This window comes from Rhinatrema bivittatum, chromosome 3 (assembly GCF_901001135.1).
Source record: "Rhinatrema bivittatum chromosome 3, aRhiBiv1.1, whole genome shotgun sequence".
NCBI lineage: Eukaryota > Metazoa > Chordata > Amphibia > Gymnophiona > Rhinatrematidae > Rhinatrema > Rhinatrema bivittatum.
In genome coordinates this window covers 550,646,134-550,666,883 of record NC_042617.1, presented here as the reverse complement: position 1 = coordinate 550,666,883, position 20,750 = coordinate 550,646,134, and the positions used below count along the sequence as shown (strand labels likewise).

General features: G+C 43.8%; 1 protein-coding gene across 1 annotated transcript in view; it reads left to right on the top strand.

The window, feature by feature from the left end:
• SLC35F1 (solute carrier family 35 member F1) overlaps positions 1 to 20,750 on the top strand; it is an 889,467-nt gene that overhangs the window by 668,383 nt on the left and 200,334 nt on the right. Inside the window, exon 3 of the mRNA XM_029596434.1 lies at positions 14,571 to 14,698. Coding sequence (XP_029452294.1) covers positions 14,571 to 14,698 — 128 coding nt within the window. The remainder of the gene's footprint in view (positions 1 to 14,570; positions 14,699 to 20,750) is intronic.

Genomic DNA, 20,750 nt, shown 5'->3' with positions numbered 1-20,750 from the left:
GGGGGGGGGGGGGGGGGGACGACATGGCTGTCTCTAGTTGCCCGATAGCATTGCTTCAGCTGAGTCAGAGAAGATGTCTCCAGGTGTGTCTCTCATCTTTTGTTACTTGATGGTATTCTCTCTTGCCATACAAATACTAAGAATAGTCACATAGTACTGGCATTTCTGTTAGTAATGTTGTTTTTGTTGTATTCTTCTTTACCACTATGTCTGATTTTCTAGCATTAAGCGTTTAATTGATCTGGAAATGAATAATTTCATTCTTCACATAAATTATAGAGTATATGTGAGATAGAATGGCATTAACTGTAAATGTAAAGTAAAAAATTGGCAGTAGGAATGTGGGCAGAGCTTGGAGCAGAACTAGGGCAGAACTTGTTTGGCTCCCCTTTAATCAAAAAGTCTTTCTGAGGCCTCTGAATTACGCCTGTGCTGGAGGTCTGTAAATCACTGTACTGCAGATGCAACTACCATCTTCCCTTTCCAAGATGACCCCTTAGCACCTCCTCCTTTCTCCATTCCCCCTGCATTCAGTATGTTTTGTTTTTTTTACTTGAAATGCTATTGTTGCGCCTGTCAGTCGCAGTCGGCTGCGACCTTTGCTGCTCACCTCATTTTGCCCAGTAGCTCCGATTCTGGCAAAGATGGTCACCACTGCCTCTGCACACCGACCTCCCTGGCATTCCCAGGACGGCGTGGGCGATCCCAGTCGCCATCTTGAATCTGGTGTAACTTAGGGCACGCACGTGCATACCTGCCTCCGTCTTATCCACGTCATGGCAGGAACCTCCACATGACATCACTGCCTACGTGTACTTGAGCATACCGGACCTTCCTCCCAATGAGTTAGCAAGGATTCCATCTTGCTCAATTGCTTTCCTCTGACACGATTCGCCTCGCTGTTCCTGCATTCCAGATTGAGTGACTCAGGTACCCGCTCCTCGGGGGCCTTGCTGCACTCAGGGCTATCCGCTCCTCGGAGAGCCTTCTCTGAGAGTCTCACCTTCACCAGCTTAGTGAGTACCTCTTGCTACTTCCACGGACGACCCTTCAGTGTTCCTGCTCCAGGTCTCCGCTTCTGCTACAACAATATCTCTACCTCTACACTTCGGAGTGAGTACTAGACCTGATCTACAACTCTGCTTCTCTCTTGCTGTGTGGTTCCTCGGGTTACCCTGCTCTGCAGACCACTACCGAATCCACGCTATCTTGGCCTGCTACCAACATCTGTCTCCGGCCTACCCCAAGCTGCGGACCACTACCGGAGATTACCACTCACAAGAACCACTGAGATGCAAGTACTACTTGGGTTACCACACTCTGCGGACCACTACCAGAGAATTCATCTCAGGTCTTCCTACTCAAGGACTGAGTTTACTAACCCACTCCTCGGGTTTCTCTTTGCTGTATAATAAATATTTCTCTGACTCCTGTGTCCATCACTGCTGAGACTCCGCCTGTCATGGAGAGTCCCCACAGGGCTCCTCCCTGTGGGTGGAGTCAGCTCTCTCCACGACCCAAGGGCCCAAGTACAAGTACAACAGCTACTTCTTGTAAAAATAGTGAACTCTTGTGCTGTGGCGTGGTTGATGCAGCCTAATAGGCAAACCTACTAGACCCATGTTGACAGCTGGCAAACATGCCCTAGGCTGGAACAAGATTGGAGCTTCACCTATACCAGCCCTGTTCCCTGCAGGTTGAACCATTGGGTTCCAGGGGCCAGCAGGACTTACGCAAGGGTCTCCACAGAGCATATAGGATAAGAATATAGGTGTGGGTCAAGGTCAGGACATGTAAATGTCAGGGAATTGCCAGTAACGAAGCAGAAGGCGGGCGGCAAGTAAGATGTAGGCAAAATCCGTAGCTAAGGTCAATGGCAGGTGGGAGGCAGAAGAGTAGTCTGGGTCTATAGCAGATGTTCATACTGAAGTTAGGCTGAAGACAGGATAGGCCAAAGGAACTGGACAAGGCAGAACAGGCTAAACGAGGTAAGGCAAGCTGGAGGAGACAAGGCAGGCTGGATGAGGCAAGGATCTGGAACTGAGGCAGGATCAGGAATGCAGGAGCAACACATAATGCAATCAAGCAGGAAGACATGTTGCTGAGGCAAGGAAGAGAGCATGTTTGGGGTCGTTATACCCAGCCGTGTGATGTCATCAGAGCTTTGCCAGCTAGGCTGTTTCCCACCCCAGGGACTACATAGGGCGCGTGTGTCTAAAGAAGCCTGAGGAATGGGAATGTTGGCATTATAGCGGCATTTTTTCCGCTTCAGAGGCAGTCTGCATCCTGGGGTGAGTGCTGTCGGTCAGGGGGCGACCCCGCAACTGGCAAATGTTACGTTTCACCTTTTCTATCCTTTCTGAACAGATACTAACCTGGTATAGTCATCTACCTGTCATGGGTATTTATTGAACTGTGTAATTTTGATATCCACAATATTTAGATGTTCCTCAGTTATGAGGGTTAGTACATCTAGAATTATATTATGTAACTCAAAAGTAATACCCCTCAATGGTAAGATTCATCCCTTAGCTGCTTATTCTTAGTTAAAAATAACCACAAATATTTTATAAGTAGCTCCTGAAAGTTCTATGAGAACTCAACTACACATATGCCATTTTGTCTAGAGATGTTTTTTGATCATTTTGGGTTATGGTGATTGGAATATTTTATCTGCGTAAAAGAAGATTTTATAAAAAGAAGATGATGCCTAGTATAATGGTCATTCATTATTACTTTAGAACTTTCTAGCAGCCAATTATTATACCTTTATGGTTATTTACAGCTAAGAATAAGCAGCTAAGGCATGAATCTTAGCATTGAGGGATATTACTTTTAAAGTACAACATTATATTTCCCTTTGAGCACCAATAACGGTTGGATTCTTTTATTGAAATTCATTGCAAGCAAGCCTTTCCAGACCACAACTGATCCCTAATTCACCGACAACCACAGTCAGACATTCTTAGAACATTGTAAACAATTGTAAATAATTGCTCTTCTGTTAAATTCCTCTCGCCTTTTTCTCCTTCTTCCAGTTTTAAACATCCCTGTTTTATTGTAACTTCAGAGTTTCTCTTCACTTGTTACAGCTCTAATGTTATTTTCATTTTACACCCCTTGTTAAATGTAAACCAGCATGATGTGAACTTTATCGCGAATGCCGGTATATAAAAACACTAAATAAATAAATAAAATAAATTGTATTATGTAAACCAGGTCTTCCAAAAGCTGGCCTGGGGACTCCACAGGGTTTTCAGGATATCCGCAATGAATATGCAAAAGATATATTTATATATAGTGGAGACTCAGTATATTCTGAGTGTGCTTAGCTGTCCATGATCAAATCCCAGTTGTTTTTATATTTTATGTTGTTGATTTTATGTGTGCCATCGTACATAGTTCTCATAACTCTGTTGTATATTGCTTTGAATGATCACTGACTGGGAAGGCAATATAAAAAGTTTATGTAAATAAATAAAGACAGAAAAATCTGACTTCTGCCCTTTGAAAAGTTTATGTAATAAAAATAGGAAGTGGGGTTGGGTGGGCAGGTAATGAGGGGGAGGGACTGTAAGTAAAAAAGAACCCCGAGTTCCTAAACCAGCATCAGTATAATACAATTTAAACAAAGTTCCATCACAGAAATGTTTGTAAAAGGTTAAGACAGTAGATTATAAATATAAACTCTTTGCTTCAGAATTCAAGCAGCTTCTAAAGTCCCCAGCTTCGTTTACAGATAAAGCAGTGATTTGCAGCCTTTCAAAGAAATGCCATTTTTTAAATTTTGTCTTTAACCAATATTATCAATATTAATACACCCCCCATACGCATATACATAGAGAGCAAAGGCCTTTCTTCAGGTGCCTACTAAAACTGGTTAGGTAACAAGGTCCTTTCTGGGCTTTCTATATACTTTACTCAATAATAGATGTGGGGAGCCCAGAGCTACAATATTGTAGCCCAGAGCTACAATAAAAGCACTGTGATGCCCCAGGACCGAGCTGATGGGAGCCCCCCATAGTGCACTCTGTCAGTCCTCGTGTTCTTGGTGCCTGGTGCCACCACATGGGGAAGAAGGTGTTAGTGGGTGGGATTTTCTTCCCTTCACCCCAGGAAAACAAATGAGACTGTAAATAGGGCTGGCAATATACAAATATATACAGGATTATTAGAATATATGATTATATACATTTCTACATGACTATGTGCATCACTAACAGAATATCAAACAGCACATATATCTAGTCATGGTTATTAGTCCCAGGCCATGCAACTATATACATTTCTACAAGATAGCAAGAACATTTAATGTTTGGCCATTTGGGATTGTTGATCACCACAGTATACCACCAGATAGAATAGGATGGACCTCTTGCGTTCTCACTTAATAAAGTATTATTTTTATCCTCCCTATTTTTCCCAAGTCTCGCCTATTTGAAAAGTTGTAGCTGGGCCAGTGGGCATTGCTGATTGGGGGGGGGGGGGTGTGAAGGGTTCATTGTATTTAAATCGCTGCCATCTCCTCTGCTTCACTTCTGCTCTACTAACAGTTGTGGCCTTCGGGGACTCGGCTTTGCTTCCCGGTCTGCTGCTGGGGTTCACACCCTCCTGGGGGACCCAACTCCAGTCCCTGGTCTGCCATTAGACTCTGCACCCTCCTGGAGGACCCAAATCCGCATCCTAGTCTGCACCCACCTGGGGGACCCAAATATGCATCCCGCTTCACTGCTGGGTTCCATACCCTCCTGGAGTACCCATCTCCACCTCGCCACTGGGATACCTGTCCTCCCAAGGGATCTAACTCTGCCTCCAGATCTGCCACTATCCTTGGGCTTTTCTTTCTTACTGGGAGGGTTTTCTTTTGCTTGGCTTTACAGCTCTATTAGTTTCATGACTTGCTTTATTGCTCACTGATTCAAGCTCTTAGAAATCTCAGCTTTCAGTGATTCCAGCTCTGCTAAGCTAAGCCAAGTGGCCATTTATTTGCTTTTACCAAACATGGAGGGATCACCTCCTCTCAGCCAAAAGGCCGAGACCCAGGAGGGATTATAAAAAAATAATATGTACAGGCTGTTCCATCCTGCCTTGCCCTTTTTTTCTGCTCTGAGAGCTAAGTACCCAAGGGTTCTGACTCCCTTTGTTAGTCAGGATGAGAGTCTCTTTGTTTTGATAGGATTGTTTTTCAGTTAGAGTTCTGCAATTTAAGACTTTTTGCCATCATTTCTTTTTTTAAAGTGAAGTTTCACTCAGGGCCAGTGCTAGGTTTTTTGCTGCTCTGTGTGAACAATTACTGTGCTCTCCCCCCCCCCCCCCCCCCCAATTCATTTATCATCTGTCCCGGGCCCACAAAGAAAAAACCCAACTCTCTTCAGTGATACAAACTAAAAACTGGCACCCCCTCATACCAATGGCTGGTGCAAGGGTATTAGGTGCCCCAGGCAAACCTTATAGCCTTACACAATATGCCCCCACCCTGCCCCCTTCCACACATACAATTAAGAGTTATGCATTTATATTTTACATGAAAAATATCAAATTACAATATTCTGAGGTAAAAATATCACGTATATTACATTTACATGCACTGCTGAGATGCCAACCAGAAATCCCTGCAAAACAGACACTTGGAACCCATATGGTATTAGACCTATTGTGATGTGTGTTGGGTGTGGGCTTGACCCTCCGAAAACCCTAAAACACTAATACACTTCCTATTAGCAGAATGTTTTACCTCAGTCACACATGCAGAACATAAACAGACCCTCACCAAATACAGAATAGAGCAACCATAAAGTAGAAATTGAAACGTGCAAACTAAAACTGAACTGGAAACTGCAAGAAGGCAGACACTCTATGCAGTACAGCAATGGAAAAACAGAACCATCACCATTCCTCAAACATCAAACAATAAAATCAAGAAATAAAATAAATGCATAATCATAATACTAAAAACATACTAATAATATTATTTTAAAAAGCTGATGAATAAAAGATCAAATAATTAAAAACTCATATACAAGTTTTTTTAAATGTCCCAAAGACCAATAAAACATTTCAAAACAGTAGACACAGCAAATAACACCTGAAAAATAAAACTAAAAAGATTTTTAAAATTCACGCTCTTTTTACCTGGGAACTTTTAATTTCTAGTCACCCTAAGATTGTTGTGGAGTAGTGGGAGTGGGATGAACAAACTTTCTCCTCTCTTTCTTATATACATGCACACAAGCTCATACATTCATAAGTTCCCTCTCAACCAAACCCACAGGCATCTTCAGCTCTTCTTTGGTTGGGATCTACCAGTAGCGACAGCCCTCATCTTCATTTCAGCTGCTGGCAGGTTGGAATCCATCAGCACCCCCACCCCCCCATTTTCTCTCTCTCTCTCACAAACACACCCACACCAGACAAGCTCCCATTCACACACATCCATCCCAGGCAGGCTCCCAGCCATATCCACCCAAATCTCAGGCAGGATCCCATTCTCAAACACTCCCACCCCCACCCTGCTTATCCCAGGAAGGCTCTCATGCACACATGTGCACATACATACACACACATACCACAGGCAGGCTCCCATTCACACACATCCATCCCAGGCAGGCTCCCATTCTCACACACACAGACACCCATCCCAGGCAGCCTCCCTTACACACACACACACACACACACCCATCACAGGCTGTCACCCATTCATTCCAGGCAGCCTCCCATTCACACCCACACCCACCCATCACAGGCAGGCTCCCATTCACACACCCATTGATTCCAGGCAGCCTTCTGTTCACAAACACACACTCATCACAGACAACCTCCCATTCACACACACACACACAACCATCCCAGGCAGCCCCCTGTTCACATACACACACCCATCCCAGGCAGCCTCCCATACACATACACATACCCATCACAGGCAGTCTCCCATGCACACACCCACTCATTCCAGGCAGCCTCCCATTCACTCATACACACACACAGACCAGGCAGGGTCCATGGGTCATTCCTCCTATGCTGCTGCTGCCAGCCTGTTCCTTCTTTGCAGAGTAAAGCTGTTCTGCAGTTCCTCTTCCTGTGCTGGCACTGCAGTATTTAACACTCGTGGTGGTGGTGGTGGTAGGGGGTTTACCACATAAATACCTAAATAAACTTCAAAGGAAACCCAAGTTGCTAAGTACCAGTATAATACAATTTAAATCTACTTCTACCTGTTAGAAAGAGTTCTTGTGTCAGGGATGAGGTGGGCAGTAGAGTTTACAGATTCATAGGACACCGATGTGAATACTTCTGCTATGTTCCCTGGAATTGGGCTGAGACCAACATCTCCTGTCACATAGACCATCTTAGCTGTGATTTGAACCTGTGGCCTAGGGGGTGGAAAGCACATTATACTGTAACCATTCCCTGAACCATCCAGGCTCCACTGTGAAACATTATGCAAGCAGGATCTATATAAACTATGATTAATAAATTCTTAGTTTCAGAATCATTGCTGCATTCAGACTCTACAGCTTTCTTCGCAGAGAGCAAAAGTCTCTTTTTTGCAGGTGCCCATTAATGCAAGTTCAGCAGCATCCTGATGATGAATTCCATCCATGGCTTGCATCCTAGACTTAACTAAACATTTCTGCAGAGCTATGATTGTATATTATGTCGGATGAGGTTTGGATGGAAAGTCCTATGTAAATCCTGAATATTTGTGTGATGATAATTACACGTGTCTTACAATGAAACTGAAATTGTATTTAAAAAGCATATTAATCTTTCATCAACCATGCAGGCCTATGACGCTTCAGTTTCTCCCTCACCCCCCTGCACCATAATTATAATTATGGCAGAGAGCAAAGCTAAAGCATATTCCAACCAGCTAGAGAAGACTTATCTCAAAACAAAAATAGCAGAAATCATAATAGATCCATAACTTATCAACAAATGTAGGAGCAAAATGTTTTCCAGCTTATACTAGAGCCCAGAACAGGCAAAACAATTTAATAATCATTATTGATGATTGTTCCATATATTAAATGATCAAAGTATTTTCATAAAGGGATAATAACAGTTAATCATAGACTAACAAACTGCAGATTCACCATATTTCAGTAGCAATTATACCAGCTATTTTGTTAAATCAGAAATTGTGCACGTAGCATAATTATTAAAATAGTCAGAAGGGACATTGGTGGGCTCAGAAGCTCATGCACTACAAAAAAACATATTTTTTGTTCCAAGAAACATTATGACAGCCTACAGAAATTCCATTTTCCTCCAGGACTGATACAGCTACCAGAACTCTACACTTCAAACCACTGATGGCGTCATATTTAGAGAAAGCGCATTTTGCAGGAATAGTTTTCTACATTTGATCACATATTGATCAAATTTGTTTTGGGGAAAAAGCAGAATATAAGAGCAATAAATAAATGCGCTAGCAATGTGACACTAGGTTCTGTAAAAGTACTAGAATTGTTTCTTATACTGTTTCACAAATGTTTCATGCACCAATCTCATTCTGCTAATAACCCTTCAGGTGTTTCCCCCTAAATAGGTTCCCGCCCCCTGCTTGTTTGCCTCTGATACAGGAATAGAAATATCTTGCAATGGATTACATTTGTCTTTCATCAGAATCAAAGAATGTGAAACTGAGAAGCCAGTGCTATAGAAGGCAGGATCACCAGCTAATTTGTTCCTCCATTTTGTGAACCTAGAGAGATTGTATGTGCATTGCACAATAAAGTAACTCCTGGAATAGCTTCCGTATTGAATATGGTCAAATACATATTCACCCACATTATTTTCAGGCTCTGGAGAACAAATGAAACCTAGAATCCAAATAACAATTGTAAAACCAGTTAATCAGAAGATATGGTGGGAGGAGAAGAGAAGAACATCATTGTCCTGGCCACCCAAAAAAGGTTTTCAGAAAGCACAAGTGAATCATCATAAGTATTCCATTAATAGAGATGTGAATCGTGTCCTCGATCGTCTTAACGATCGATTTCGGCTGGGAGGGGGAGGGAATCGTATTGTTGCCGTTTGGGTTTTAAAAATATCGTGAAAAATCGTTAAAATCGTGAGCCAACCCCCTAAAACCCACCCCCGACCCTTTAAATTAAATCCCCCACCCTCCCGAACCCCCCCCCCCCAATGCTTTAAATTACCTGGGGATCCAGTGGTGGTCCAGAACGGCGGCGGTCCGGAACGGCCCCCTCAATTGAATCCTTTTGTCTTCAGCCGGCGCCATTTTGCAAAATGGCCGCCGCAAAATGGCGGCGGCCATAGACAAAAACGATTTGACGCAGGAGGTCGTTCCGGACCCCCGCTAGACTTTTGGCAAGTCTTGTGGGGGTCAGGAGGCCCCCCCAAGCTGGCCAAAAGTTTCTGGGAGTCCAGCGGGGTTCAGGAAGCGATTTCTTGCCGCGAATCGTTTTCCGTACGGAAAATGGCGCCGGCAGGAGATCGACTGCAGGAGGTCGTTCAGCGGCGGTCCGGAACCCCCGCTGAACGACCTCCTGCAGTCGATCTGCTGCCGGCGCCATTTTCCGTACGGAAAACGATTCGCGGCAAGAAATCGCTTCCTGAACCCCGCTGGACTCCCAGAAACTTTTGGCCAGCTTGGGGGGGCCTCCTGACCCCCACAAGACTTGCCAAAAGTCCAGCGGGGGTCCGGAACGACCTCCTGCGTCGAATTGTTTTTGTCTATGGCCGCCGCCATTTTGCGGCGGCCATTTTGCAAAATGGCGCCGGCTGAAGACAAAAGGATTCAATTGAGGGGGCCGTTCCGGACCGCCGCCGTTCTGGACCACCGCTGGATCCCCAGGTAATTTAAAGCATTTGGGGGGGGGGGTTCGGGAGGGTGGGGGATTTAATTTAAAGGGTCGGGGGTGGGTTTTAGGGGGTTTTAGTGTGCCGGTTTTCCTGCCCTCCCCCTTCCCCCGATTTACGATTTTTTAACGATAAATCGGGGGAATTGGTATTGTATCGTGGCCCTAACGATTGTTGACGATTTAAAATATATCGGACGATATTTTAAATCGTCAAAAAACGATTCACATCCCTATCCATTAATGCCCTCTATTCTCTGCACAACCTTGCCTGCAAACATGTATCCAAATATGTGCCTTTTGTTCTCTTCTTTGTTCACTCAAGCCCAACATTTTTATTCTTGCTCAAGGCTGATACAAATCTTGTAGGAGCATGGTTGCACCAGCAGAGCTCCAATTGCATCATTAGGGCAATTTTTTAACAATCCTAAATCTCCATTCCTATTTGTATTTATTTATTCTTTTATCCATCAATATTTTTTTTCAGAAACAATAGCAGTAATTTATTTTATTTAACAAAATTTTATATACCTCATAATCAAGTGTATTATATTATACGATTAACAGGCAAAACTATATAATCAAATACATCTAAAAGAACATAAAACTTAAAAAAACAACTTAAACAATAATGAACATTAAATACATAAAATGGAATATAAATAATGTCACATTTTCTCAAGTTCTCTCCAAACCTCAACTATAGTGCTACATTTTAGTAGTTTTTTACAGTATGCAAAATAGAAGTCTTGTTACTGCAGCTTCCCAGAAATTTTTTAAATGTCCTGTATCCACTTGTAATGTCTGAAAGGTCACATGTGTGCTTTGACACTTTCCTTCTGCTGACACGGTATCACTTAAACAGTTTTCTTTCATCCCAGTCGAAGCATTGCATCGAGAAGCTGTAGAATCACCATTCTCATTACATATACCATACAACAAACAGTCAAAAATGCAATTACTGGGCACACAACGAAAACTCTCAAACAGTGCTTAAATTGGTCACAGCAATTATCATGATTAGAGCCCATTTCAGCTACATGCTGATTCTGTAGATTCTGTTGAGCAGTCACAAAAGTGTGTGCTAAGGAGAAAGTAGCATGATGGGTCAGCCGATGCTAATTTGAATGTCAGTATTGACTAAAGTGGGAGGAAACTATGCTCCCTTTTGCCCTGATCTTCTTCATGGCCCTCATCAGAAAGGATCAGAAGAGGGGGAAGCTGGTGGCTTCCTTCTCCAGATCATTAATGAATAAGTTAAATAGCAGTGGTGTGAGTACAGATTCCCTGAGGCACTCCTCTATTTACCTGTTCCCATTAGTCTTACTCTTTGTTTCCTATGTTTTAACCAGTTACCTATCCACAGTAAGAACTCACCTCCTATTCCATGACTTTAGTTTCGTGAGGACTTTATCAAATGCCTTGTGAAAATCCAAATACACTTTGTCAGCTGGCTCACCTTTATCCACATGCTTATTCATACCTTAAAATAATTCTATTAAATTAGTAAAACACAACCTCATTTTGCTAAAACTATTTGGATCTTGCTCAAAAACCTGTTTTTTTTCTATCTGATTAGGAATTTTGTTCTTAATAATAGCTTCCATCATGTTACCATGACTGATGTCAGGCTCACTGGTCTGTAGTTACTTTTTTTGAAAACTGATATTACATTGGCTACCTTCCAGTTCTCAGGTATTAAAGCAATTTGGAATAAGTTACAGAGTCCCAGTAGTAGGTCTCAATTTCATATTTGAGTTCCTCTAGAACCCTGGGGTAAATACCATAAGGTCCCAATGATTTGTTACTATTTAGTTTGTCAATTTGCTCTAGCACCTTTTCAGGATTCACATTGATTTGTTTCAGTTTTTCCATATCACCTACAAAGAATGGTTCCAGTGTGGGTATGTCTCCAAGATCATCCAGAATAAAGACTAAAACAAAGAATTCATTTCCTGCAGTGGCCTTATCCTCCCTCAATCTTCCTTTAACCCCTTGGTCATCTAATGACCTAACAAAACAACAAACAAAGAGCCACTACACGATCCTGTGTGCAATTACGCCAAAACTACAAAAGGTATCGTCCAACTACTTCAATGCTCTTCACCAACTTTATAAATGAATAAATAATGTTCTACATTTATCAAAACCGCATCAGCAAGCCAGGCGACATGCTCAGTGAAATATAAAGATACAAAAATGTTTTGGTGGGCACAGACAGATATTTCATTTGGGACTACTTTAAAGCACTTCGGTGCTCCTCTACAATTTATCGAACCGCAAATGATAGAAAAGACCGGACGGCTAAGATTTCACTGAGCACGTTGCCTGGCTTGCTGATGCAGTTCTGATAAATATAGAAAATTATTTATTCATTTATAAAGTTGGTGAAGAGCATTGAAGTAGTTGGACGATACCTTTTGTAGTTTCATCTAATGACCTACCAGAGCCGTAGCGTGCCTATGTCCAATATGGCCAAGGCCATAGGTGCTGCTACCAAAAAGGCACCATAGTGCCACAACCATGAGAGGCATCAGTAAGTGGAAAAGCATCACAGCCCATCGGCCACACTGATGCTTCTGGCAGAGCCGTGCTGCTTTTCAACTCATAGGCATCGGAATGGGGGCACAGCCAAAAATGGAAGAAGCCTCATTGGTGGCAGTAGGATGACGCGTGATTTCCTGAACGCTGCTCACCCCCGTGGGTTGCTACCACGATCCCCTCATTCACCCTCCCTGCTCTTGAAGAATGGAAGGATCATGACCTTGCAGCGCAGGCTGTTTCCTCCACCTGATTATATCATTCATGCACCAGCAGCCAGGAGGGAAAAAGCAGCCCACAAGGCAAGGCCATGCTCCTTCCATTCTTCAGAAGCAGGAAGGGTGAATGAGGGAATCATGGTAGAACCCCACGGGGGTGAGCAGCATTTAGGGATTCATGTACCTGCAGTATATGAGGGGATTGTGGGTGAAGTGTGGGAGGGGAACAAGATTTCTGGGGAGTAGGAGGCTGGGAGGGGAAAGGAGACTCCTAAAGCTCCTCCTACTGACATCCTTGCACATCCTAAGCAGCTCCCACTCTCACTATCCACAATCTATTTATCCCACATGGGTATGACTCTCAATGATTAATCTCTTGCTATAGACCTTTCCAGGCCTGCTTGTTTTCCCAGAGGTTCGTCCTCATGCCAGGAATTGGGAAAAGCACCTTCTCATGTTCCACCACCAGGATCGCCAGTCAGACAATGTTCCTGGTAGTAACATTTGGCTGGCAAGCTGGTAGTGGAATCGTGGAGTGAGCTTTATTCCATAATGGAAGCATACATGAGTATGATGCATGTACAAATTTGTGCACAAATCATAAACCATGCACATACACATGCAACATGGACAAAAAAGTTACACATATTACCAGCTATACAACACCAGTAAGAGAAAAGTAAAATGATATTATTTGGATGGTCACAGAGGAAAAAAGTGAGTTTTCCCTGCTAATGAAGAAAGACCTCTCAGCATGAAATTTTATTTTATGTGCCCCTAGCGTGGATATATTTTAATGCTTTTTGAATGGTCTAGACATGCTTATATTATGATGTTCATATTCAGTCACTGTCTAGACAGCAAAGTTAGCTGGCTAACTTTAGGACAGCTCTTTGACCCAACCAGACCTAAAAGGGCCTGATTCACTAAGGCATTTCTCCCATTTTGTGTCTATAGGAAAAATGCCTTGATGAATCAAGCTAAGTTATCTGGCTAACTCTGAATATCGGAGTTACTGAGATAACTTAGCCGGCTAACTCAACTCAACCCAGTTATGCCCCCGAATCTTCTCTAACTTATCTAGTTAAATTCTAGCTGGCTATTTTATTATCCGGTTAAATTCTAGCTGGATAATAAGTGACTAAATCTTCATTTAGCTGGATGGCTTCTGAGTCATCTGGCTAAATGCTTTTGAATATGGACCTCATCATTTTTAAATATCTGCAACTTTCTTTTAGCCCAGCTGGGCCTTGTTCATATTAATCATATTTTGAATTTTAATGTTGCTTCTTAATGTTCTTTTATTATTTTTTATTTCTCACTTTGCATTTTTTTTTTTTTTTTTGCAATGTCCCTTGTCATTGGTTCTCAACTCTTCCCATCTCCTCTCATCATCTTGACATTGTACCATGAATAAAATTTAAAAATATGCATCCATAATGTGTCATTTGTATTGTTACTGTAACTAAGTGAATGACAGCAGACAAAGACCAACATGGCCCATCCAGTCTGTCCAGGAAGGTGTTTAGCATTGCGACTGCCACTCAGTGCAGCTTAATCCCCATGCTTTCTTGAAAACACAATACAATCATATATATCACTGCTGTTTTGGGATGAACTGCCACTCTGTACAATTTGCCCCAGTTCTTCATTTCCATACTCTCCCCATTACGTTTATCTCACACCTTTTGGAATTCTGTTATCATTTTTGTCTCTACCATATCCTCATGGAGTATTATTGTAAAGGCAGAAAAATCAAAGTAGGCTTCTTACCTTATATTTAGCAGCATGGGATCTAGTTACCTTTTGGGATCTTACCAGGTACTTGCGACCTGGATTGGCCACTTTTGGAAACAGGAGACTGGGCTTGATGGACCCTCAGTCTGACCCAGTATGACAAGTTCATATGTTTTTATGTTCACTTGTAATTCTTAGAGTAAAGGCTGGAGAAGTTTAACTCACTATTTTTATTCTTAATTTAACACAGGGGAAGAAAATTTGTTGGCAATCTTGAAAAGACGATGGTGGAAATACCTGATCTTAGGGATAACAGATATAGAAGCCAATTACATGGCAGTCAAAGCTTACCAGTACACCACGCTCGCTAGTATACAGGTAAGCACTAAGCTTATTTTCATTGAGTTGCTTATAATGTCTATCCACCTTCTATAACTTGTTTATTTCTTTCTGGTGTGAAAAGGGACCCTCATGATCAAAATTCAGGGTGCCAAATTCTCCAGTCAGATAAATGTTTCCCACTGGCTGAAAAATCAACTCTGTTGAATCCGTTTTACTTCTACTCGTGCTGGGAGCATCCATTTTGTGAAAGGAGCAGCAAAGTAGTGATGTCAGGAAGCCTTGTGGGATATAGAGGGCTACCTGTCTGACCTCGTTGGCTGCTCTGCTGGTGTTTGCACATAATGGATCCCCCAGCAGCAGTAAAGAGCTCTCTTCAAAATGGACTCGATCACAATCACATTGGGTCTAAAATGTATTATTCAGCCAAAGAGCTTTTAAGTTTTTTTCATAACTAGCCAAAACTCAAGCTGATATTGTTACATTGAGAGATGAGGTGAAAACTTCAACTCTGGAAAGGCCAACAGAATTTTTTTTTTTTTCATGTAAGGGTACCCATATCCTTACTATCAAAGTATAGGCCTTATTATCTGGTAGGAAAGGGAATCTTCTAGCAGTGGGAGCTCAAGGGGAGCTAGTGATTTTGATGATTGATAGGAAGATCCATGCCCTAAAGTGGGGAGGGAGTCAGTAATCCAGGGTTATAAAGGTGACTCAAGCAGTCACTAGGGGAAGGAGTCTTCAGCGAGGGAACTCAAGCGAGGAGACAGCATAGGGAATGTGCTCTGCTAAAGCTCCAGTGAGGAAAAGGACAGCAGTTTTTCCTTCTCCTGTGGAAGAGTGTGTTTTTCCCGACTGTTGGATTGTTTGTAGCTGATCCAGGAGGGCTGCTATCCCCAGACATCAGGGGTAGGAGCTCATTCAAGAGGCAGAGGAGGAGAAGAAGATTCCTTAGTTCTAAGAGGTATTGTGAGAACATCAGGGTTAGGAGCTTATCCAGGAGGCAGAGGAGAAGAGGATTCTTTAGCTCTAAGAGGTAACTTGGGAAGAATTCTTCAACAGCTTGGAGAAAAATCACACTTTCCTGTCTTGATTTCTTCAAGGAGTATGAGGCTTTAACTTTGAACACTGCTACCTACTGCTTAAAGAAAATCTGATTATTGTATTTTTCTTCATTTTATATCATATGGACATTTTGCTTCTAATAAACTCCTTTTTATTTGAAACACAAATTACAGTGTGGACTGTATATTCTTTTTTGTACTAAGAAACCCTCATGGTGGAACTGCAGGATTTTTCCTGTCCCCATTCCACAGAACCAGTCTTTCCCCTACCATAGGTGAGTGGTCCAGTGCTCTCCAGGGCTAGGAAGGTGGCTTCCTTCTCTGAGGGTATTTACATTTAGCTCACGGAATAGTCAAGAGTCCTTGATATCTTCTGAGTATAAGCAGTCAAAGAAACCCTGCAGAAAAGAGGAATGGACTGTAGGAATGTGCATGCTTCTGAAACTAGGTACACTGGAATTAAGGCAGGAGTGCTATACACATACAAGTAAATGTTAAAAGGTGTGCTCAATTTTATATTGTGTGTGCAAGTACACATGTAGTACCATTTAAAATATCTGTACTGTGTATATGTGTTGGAGCTTTGAGAAAAAGAGAGAAATAATACCTCTTTTAAGGGGGGATCAATCTGACACTCTATATATATATCCCACTATAAGAGGGACACTTTCAACTCAGGGTGGATTTTGTTTTGAGCAGGACAATGTTACATTGATCTGCCTAGGACAAAAGGTTCTGTAGACCCTTATAACACTGCCCCCCCCTTCCCCATAACTCACCCTGAGCTGAAAGTACCCCTCTTACAGTGATATATATAGAGAGTGTCAGCCTGACCCTATACACAGGTTCTTTCTCTCTCTCTCTCACTCTCTCTCTCTCTTTCACCTCATCAGGACCAATAGTATTCTTGTCACATGTACTTCCCGATTTCTTAAAAATTGCATTGTTTGCATGGGGCTGTTTTTGTACAAGCCTTTCTTTTAAAATCTACCTGATAAGAAGCAGACACTGTGGGGTGGATTTTAAAAGCCCTGCTCACGTAAATCCGCCCGGATTTATGCGAGCAGGGCCTTGCGCGCCGGCGCGCCTATTTTCCATAGGCCTGCCGGCGCGCGCAGAGCCCCGGGACTCGCGTAAGTCCCGGGGTTTTTTGTCGGGGGCGTGTCGGGGGGCGGGGCCGATCGACGCGGCATTTTGGGGGCGGGACGCGGCATTTCGGGGCCAGGCCTGGTGGCGTGGATTCGGCCCGGGGCGGTCCGGGGGCGTGGCCGCGCCCTCCGGAACCGCCCCCGGGTCGTGTCTCGGCGTGCTAGCGGCCCGCTGGCGCGCGGGGATTTACTTCTCCCTCCGGGAGGCGTAAATCCCCGGACAAAGGTAGGGGGGGGTTTAGATAGGACCAGGGAGGTGGGTTAGGTAGAGGAAGGGAGGGGAAGGTGAGGGGAGGGCGAAAGAGAGTTCCCTCCGAGGCCGCTCCGATTTCGGAGCGGCCTCGGAGGGAACGGAGGCAGGCTGCGCGGCTCGGCGCACACCGGCTGCCCAAAATCGGCAGCCTTGCGCGCGCCGATCCTGGATTTTAGCAGATACGCGCGGCTACGCGCGTATCTGCTAAAATCCAGCGTACTTTTGTTTGCGCCTGGAGCGGAACAAAAGTACGCGAACGCGCCGTTTTTAAAAATCTACCCCTGTGGGTTTGCTAACAACAAGATCTGAGGGCACAGGTACAAGATTGGTAAGACAAAAGTCTATGGCAAAGGCAGTTAAACAGGGTTAAAGTTGCTAGAAACACTTCCTGTTTTTCAGCCTCCCATTATATCTGTTCCCTGGGCCAATACATTTTCTTGGGCATGTGGTTCCTTACTCTGAGTGTCTGATTTATGGGCCTTCCCAATATCAATGACTGGTTCAGTGGTTATGGCACTAGTCTACTTCCCTAGTCAGTCCCCAGTTTGAGGTCTGCTGATGACTAGTCTTGATATTATTGACAACAAGGACAATCAGGGCATAATAGAGTCTGGCTTGTGAGAGTGACATTCATGCAAAACATATATATGTGGCAGAGTATGCAGACCAAATCCTACCCTAAAACTCAGGTATTAGTGGCAAAAGGTAATAATTCTGAATAGTAATGGAGTTCAGCACTCTGTAATCTACACATAAGCATAGTTTCACATCTATTATCTTAATGAACAACAGGATACAAAAATCCAAGATGAATTCTATCTGGTGAGTTTGCCTACAAATATGAAGGTTGTAAGAGCCAAGTGATGCCCAAGATTAGAAAGAAGGGGGATTAGAAGAGGCTAAATAGTGTCAGTTCCTGTTAAGCTGTGATGTATATTTTTAGAAGAATGGTCTACTATGCAACCAGTTCAAACTTCAACAAGGTTTTGTCAGTTGTTTCCATACACTCTGACATTTACTTGTGTTGAAACACAACAAAACAAGGAAGAGTCAATAGCTACCCTGCACTGTTAAACAAAACTACAAACAAAGGGGAAACGCAAAAAACAAATTTCAAATCAAGTAGCCTTTACTGATCTGATAATAAACAGATTACATGGTTTCCCTTTGTTTGTAGTTTTATTTACTTGGGTTGGCAAGGGAACTGGAGTGCCTCTGCCACTGAAATGTCCATGAAATTTTTACTTGCCCCTGGTACTGGGGAGATACATAGAAAGTCAACACATCCCTCCTGCTGCCATGCTGTACTCCTGTATTAGTTAGTAAAAGAAGCATAAAGAGTTAATTTAGTCCCATATGAAAGAGAAAGGTCAGCATGTAGCTTGCTTTGGAAGTAAAATAGACACAACACTGCTTAAAGAAATTATAAGCTTGTGGGCTGTTAGGTAGTCCCACCTCACTCTTCTCCCTCTACTCTCCCCTTTACTAGAAGCAGCCTGGAAGACCTCACAGCCTACACAGAGCTCCCTGCCTCTAACTTGAAGTCTACAAGCTTCAAGGTTACAAGCAGAAATACTCTGAGAAAAAAATGGAGACAGGACTTAATTAAAAATATAAGATCATCACTTACGGTACTTAAAGCCAGCTAGCAGATTCAGCATTAAATCTTGACCTTGACTGGCTGCATCAGTCAAGCACAGTATAAGAAGTTTTGCAAAGTTGAAGCTGAAAACATATGGTATATACCCAGATTAGATTTGGTAAAATTATTCTATTAAGAAGTAGATTGAGGACATACAATATTTACAGGTCCTTTTTATAGTGATTTAGCAGTAGTGATTACTGTTACTTGAGATACATATGCTGACTTTGGTTAAGTTCAGAGAAAAATTCAAAACCAAGTAGTTTCACATATGAGAGAGAATGTCTGTACAAAATGGCAATTATAGGTAGTGTACAAACCACAAGAAATCTTCCATTTTAGAGTGGTCCTGAGACATACACAGTAGTTTTTCCTTATCAGTCATTATGGCAAAACTTCAGAAGTTAGAACAAAGGAAATTGTTCTGAGCATGCGCTAGCCAAGGATATAATGTTGCATTTGGCAGTCCATGAGTTGCTCCCGTGAACTGCCACCCTTACCTTTGTATCCAGGCCGGCCACTCTGCCTCCCAATGCAGTGAAATGCTACCAACATGCCGCCAAACTCCACGCAGCAGGATGCTGCCAGCCTCATTGTGTCACGCCTTTTCTTAGGTGTATGCATGCCCATCAGTCCATTTAAATGGTCACAGGGGGAAGTCCTCGCAGCTCCTAGTGATGATGTTATTAGCACTGCCCTCTATAAGGGCAGTTCCCCCAGTGCTCCTTGCATCAGCAACAGGTCCAGCACTTTGAGTAATGCATGTTGCTACCTAGCCTGTTCCAGTACTCATCTGCCCAACCTGTTCCAGTCTTTTTCTGCCCAGCCTGTTCCTGCCTTGCCTACCCAGCCTGTCTCAGCCCTATCCATCCCTTTTCCTCTTCCTTGGATGGCTATCTGGTTTTGACCCTTGCTTGGACTCTCAATACGCCTGATCGCTGCCTACCTTTGACCAGTGTCTGGACCCTTGACATGCCTGATTTTTGCCTGCCCTTGACCCTTGCCTGGAGAAATGATACACCCGATTGCCGCCTGTCTACAACCCTAGCCCAGCCTTGAACCATGTCCCCAGTCATCAGCAGATATCTTTGCTTAAGTCCTTTGAGCCCCGACACCCAAAGACTCAACTCGAGGGGAATGTGCTCTGGTAAAGGTGAACTCCCGACTAGTCTCTGCTTTGCCTGGGTTCACCTGCTGATGGTGAGAATCTGCAGACTCCTCCCTGCAGATGGAGCCAATTTCACCTCAGCCCAAGGGTCCACAGATACAACACATAAAATACTGACCTAAGGTGAGATGGAGAGAGACTGCTGATGAGAGCTGAACCAAGGGAGGATGGAAGGTGAGATGGAGAGAGAGACTGCTGATGAGAGCTGAACCAAGGGGAGATGGAAGGTGAGATGGAGAGAGACTGCTGATGAGAGCTGAACCAAGGGAAGATGGAAGGAAAGTTCCCTCCGAGGCCGCTCCGAAATCGGAGCGGCCTCGGAGGGAACTTTCCTTCCATCTCCCCTCACCTTCCCCTCCCTTCCCCTACCTAACCCACCCCCCCCCCCCCCCCCGGCCCTATCTAAACCCCCCTACCTTTGTTGGCAGATTTACGCCTGTGGAAAGCAGGTGTAAATCTGCGCGCACCAGTGGGCTGCTGGAGCGCCATCACCCGACCCGGGGGCTGGTCTGGAGGCCTCGACCACGCTCCCGGGCCGGCGCCACGCCCCCGGGCCCGCCCCGAAATGCCGCGTCACTCGCGGCCTGCCCCCCGACATGCCCCCGACACGCCCCTCCATGCAAGCCCCGGGACTTACACGCATGCTGGGGCTTGCGCGCACCGCCGAGCCTATGCAAAATAGGCTTGGCGCGCGCGGGGGGGGGTTGGGGTAGGTTTTCGGGGGGTACACGCGTATCGTATGCGCGTACCCCTTTGAAAATCTATCCCTTTCCGTTTTATTAACCATTCCCTTCCTAATAATTTTTAACATTCTGT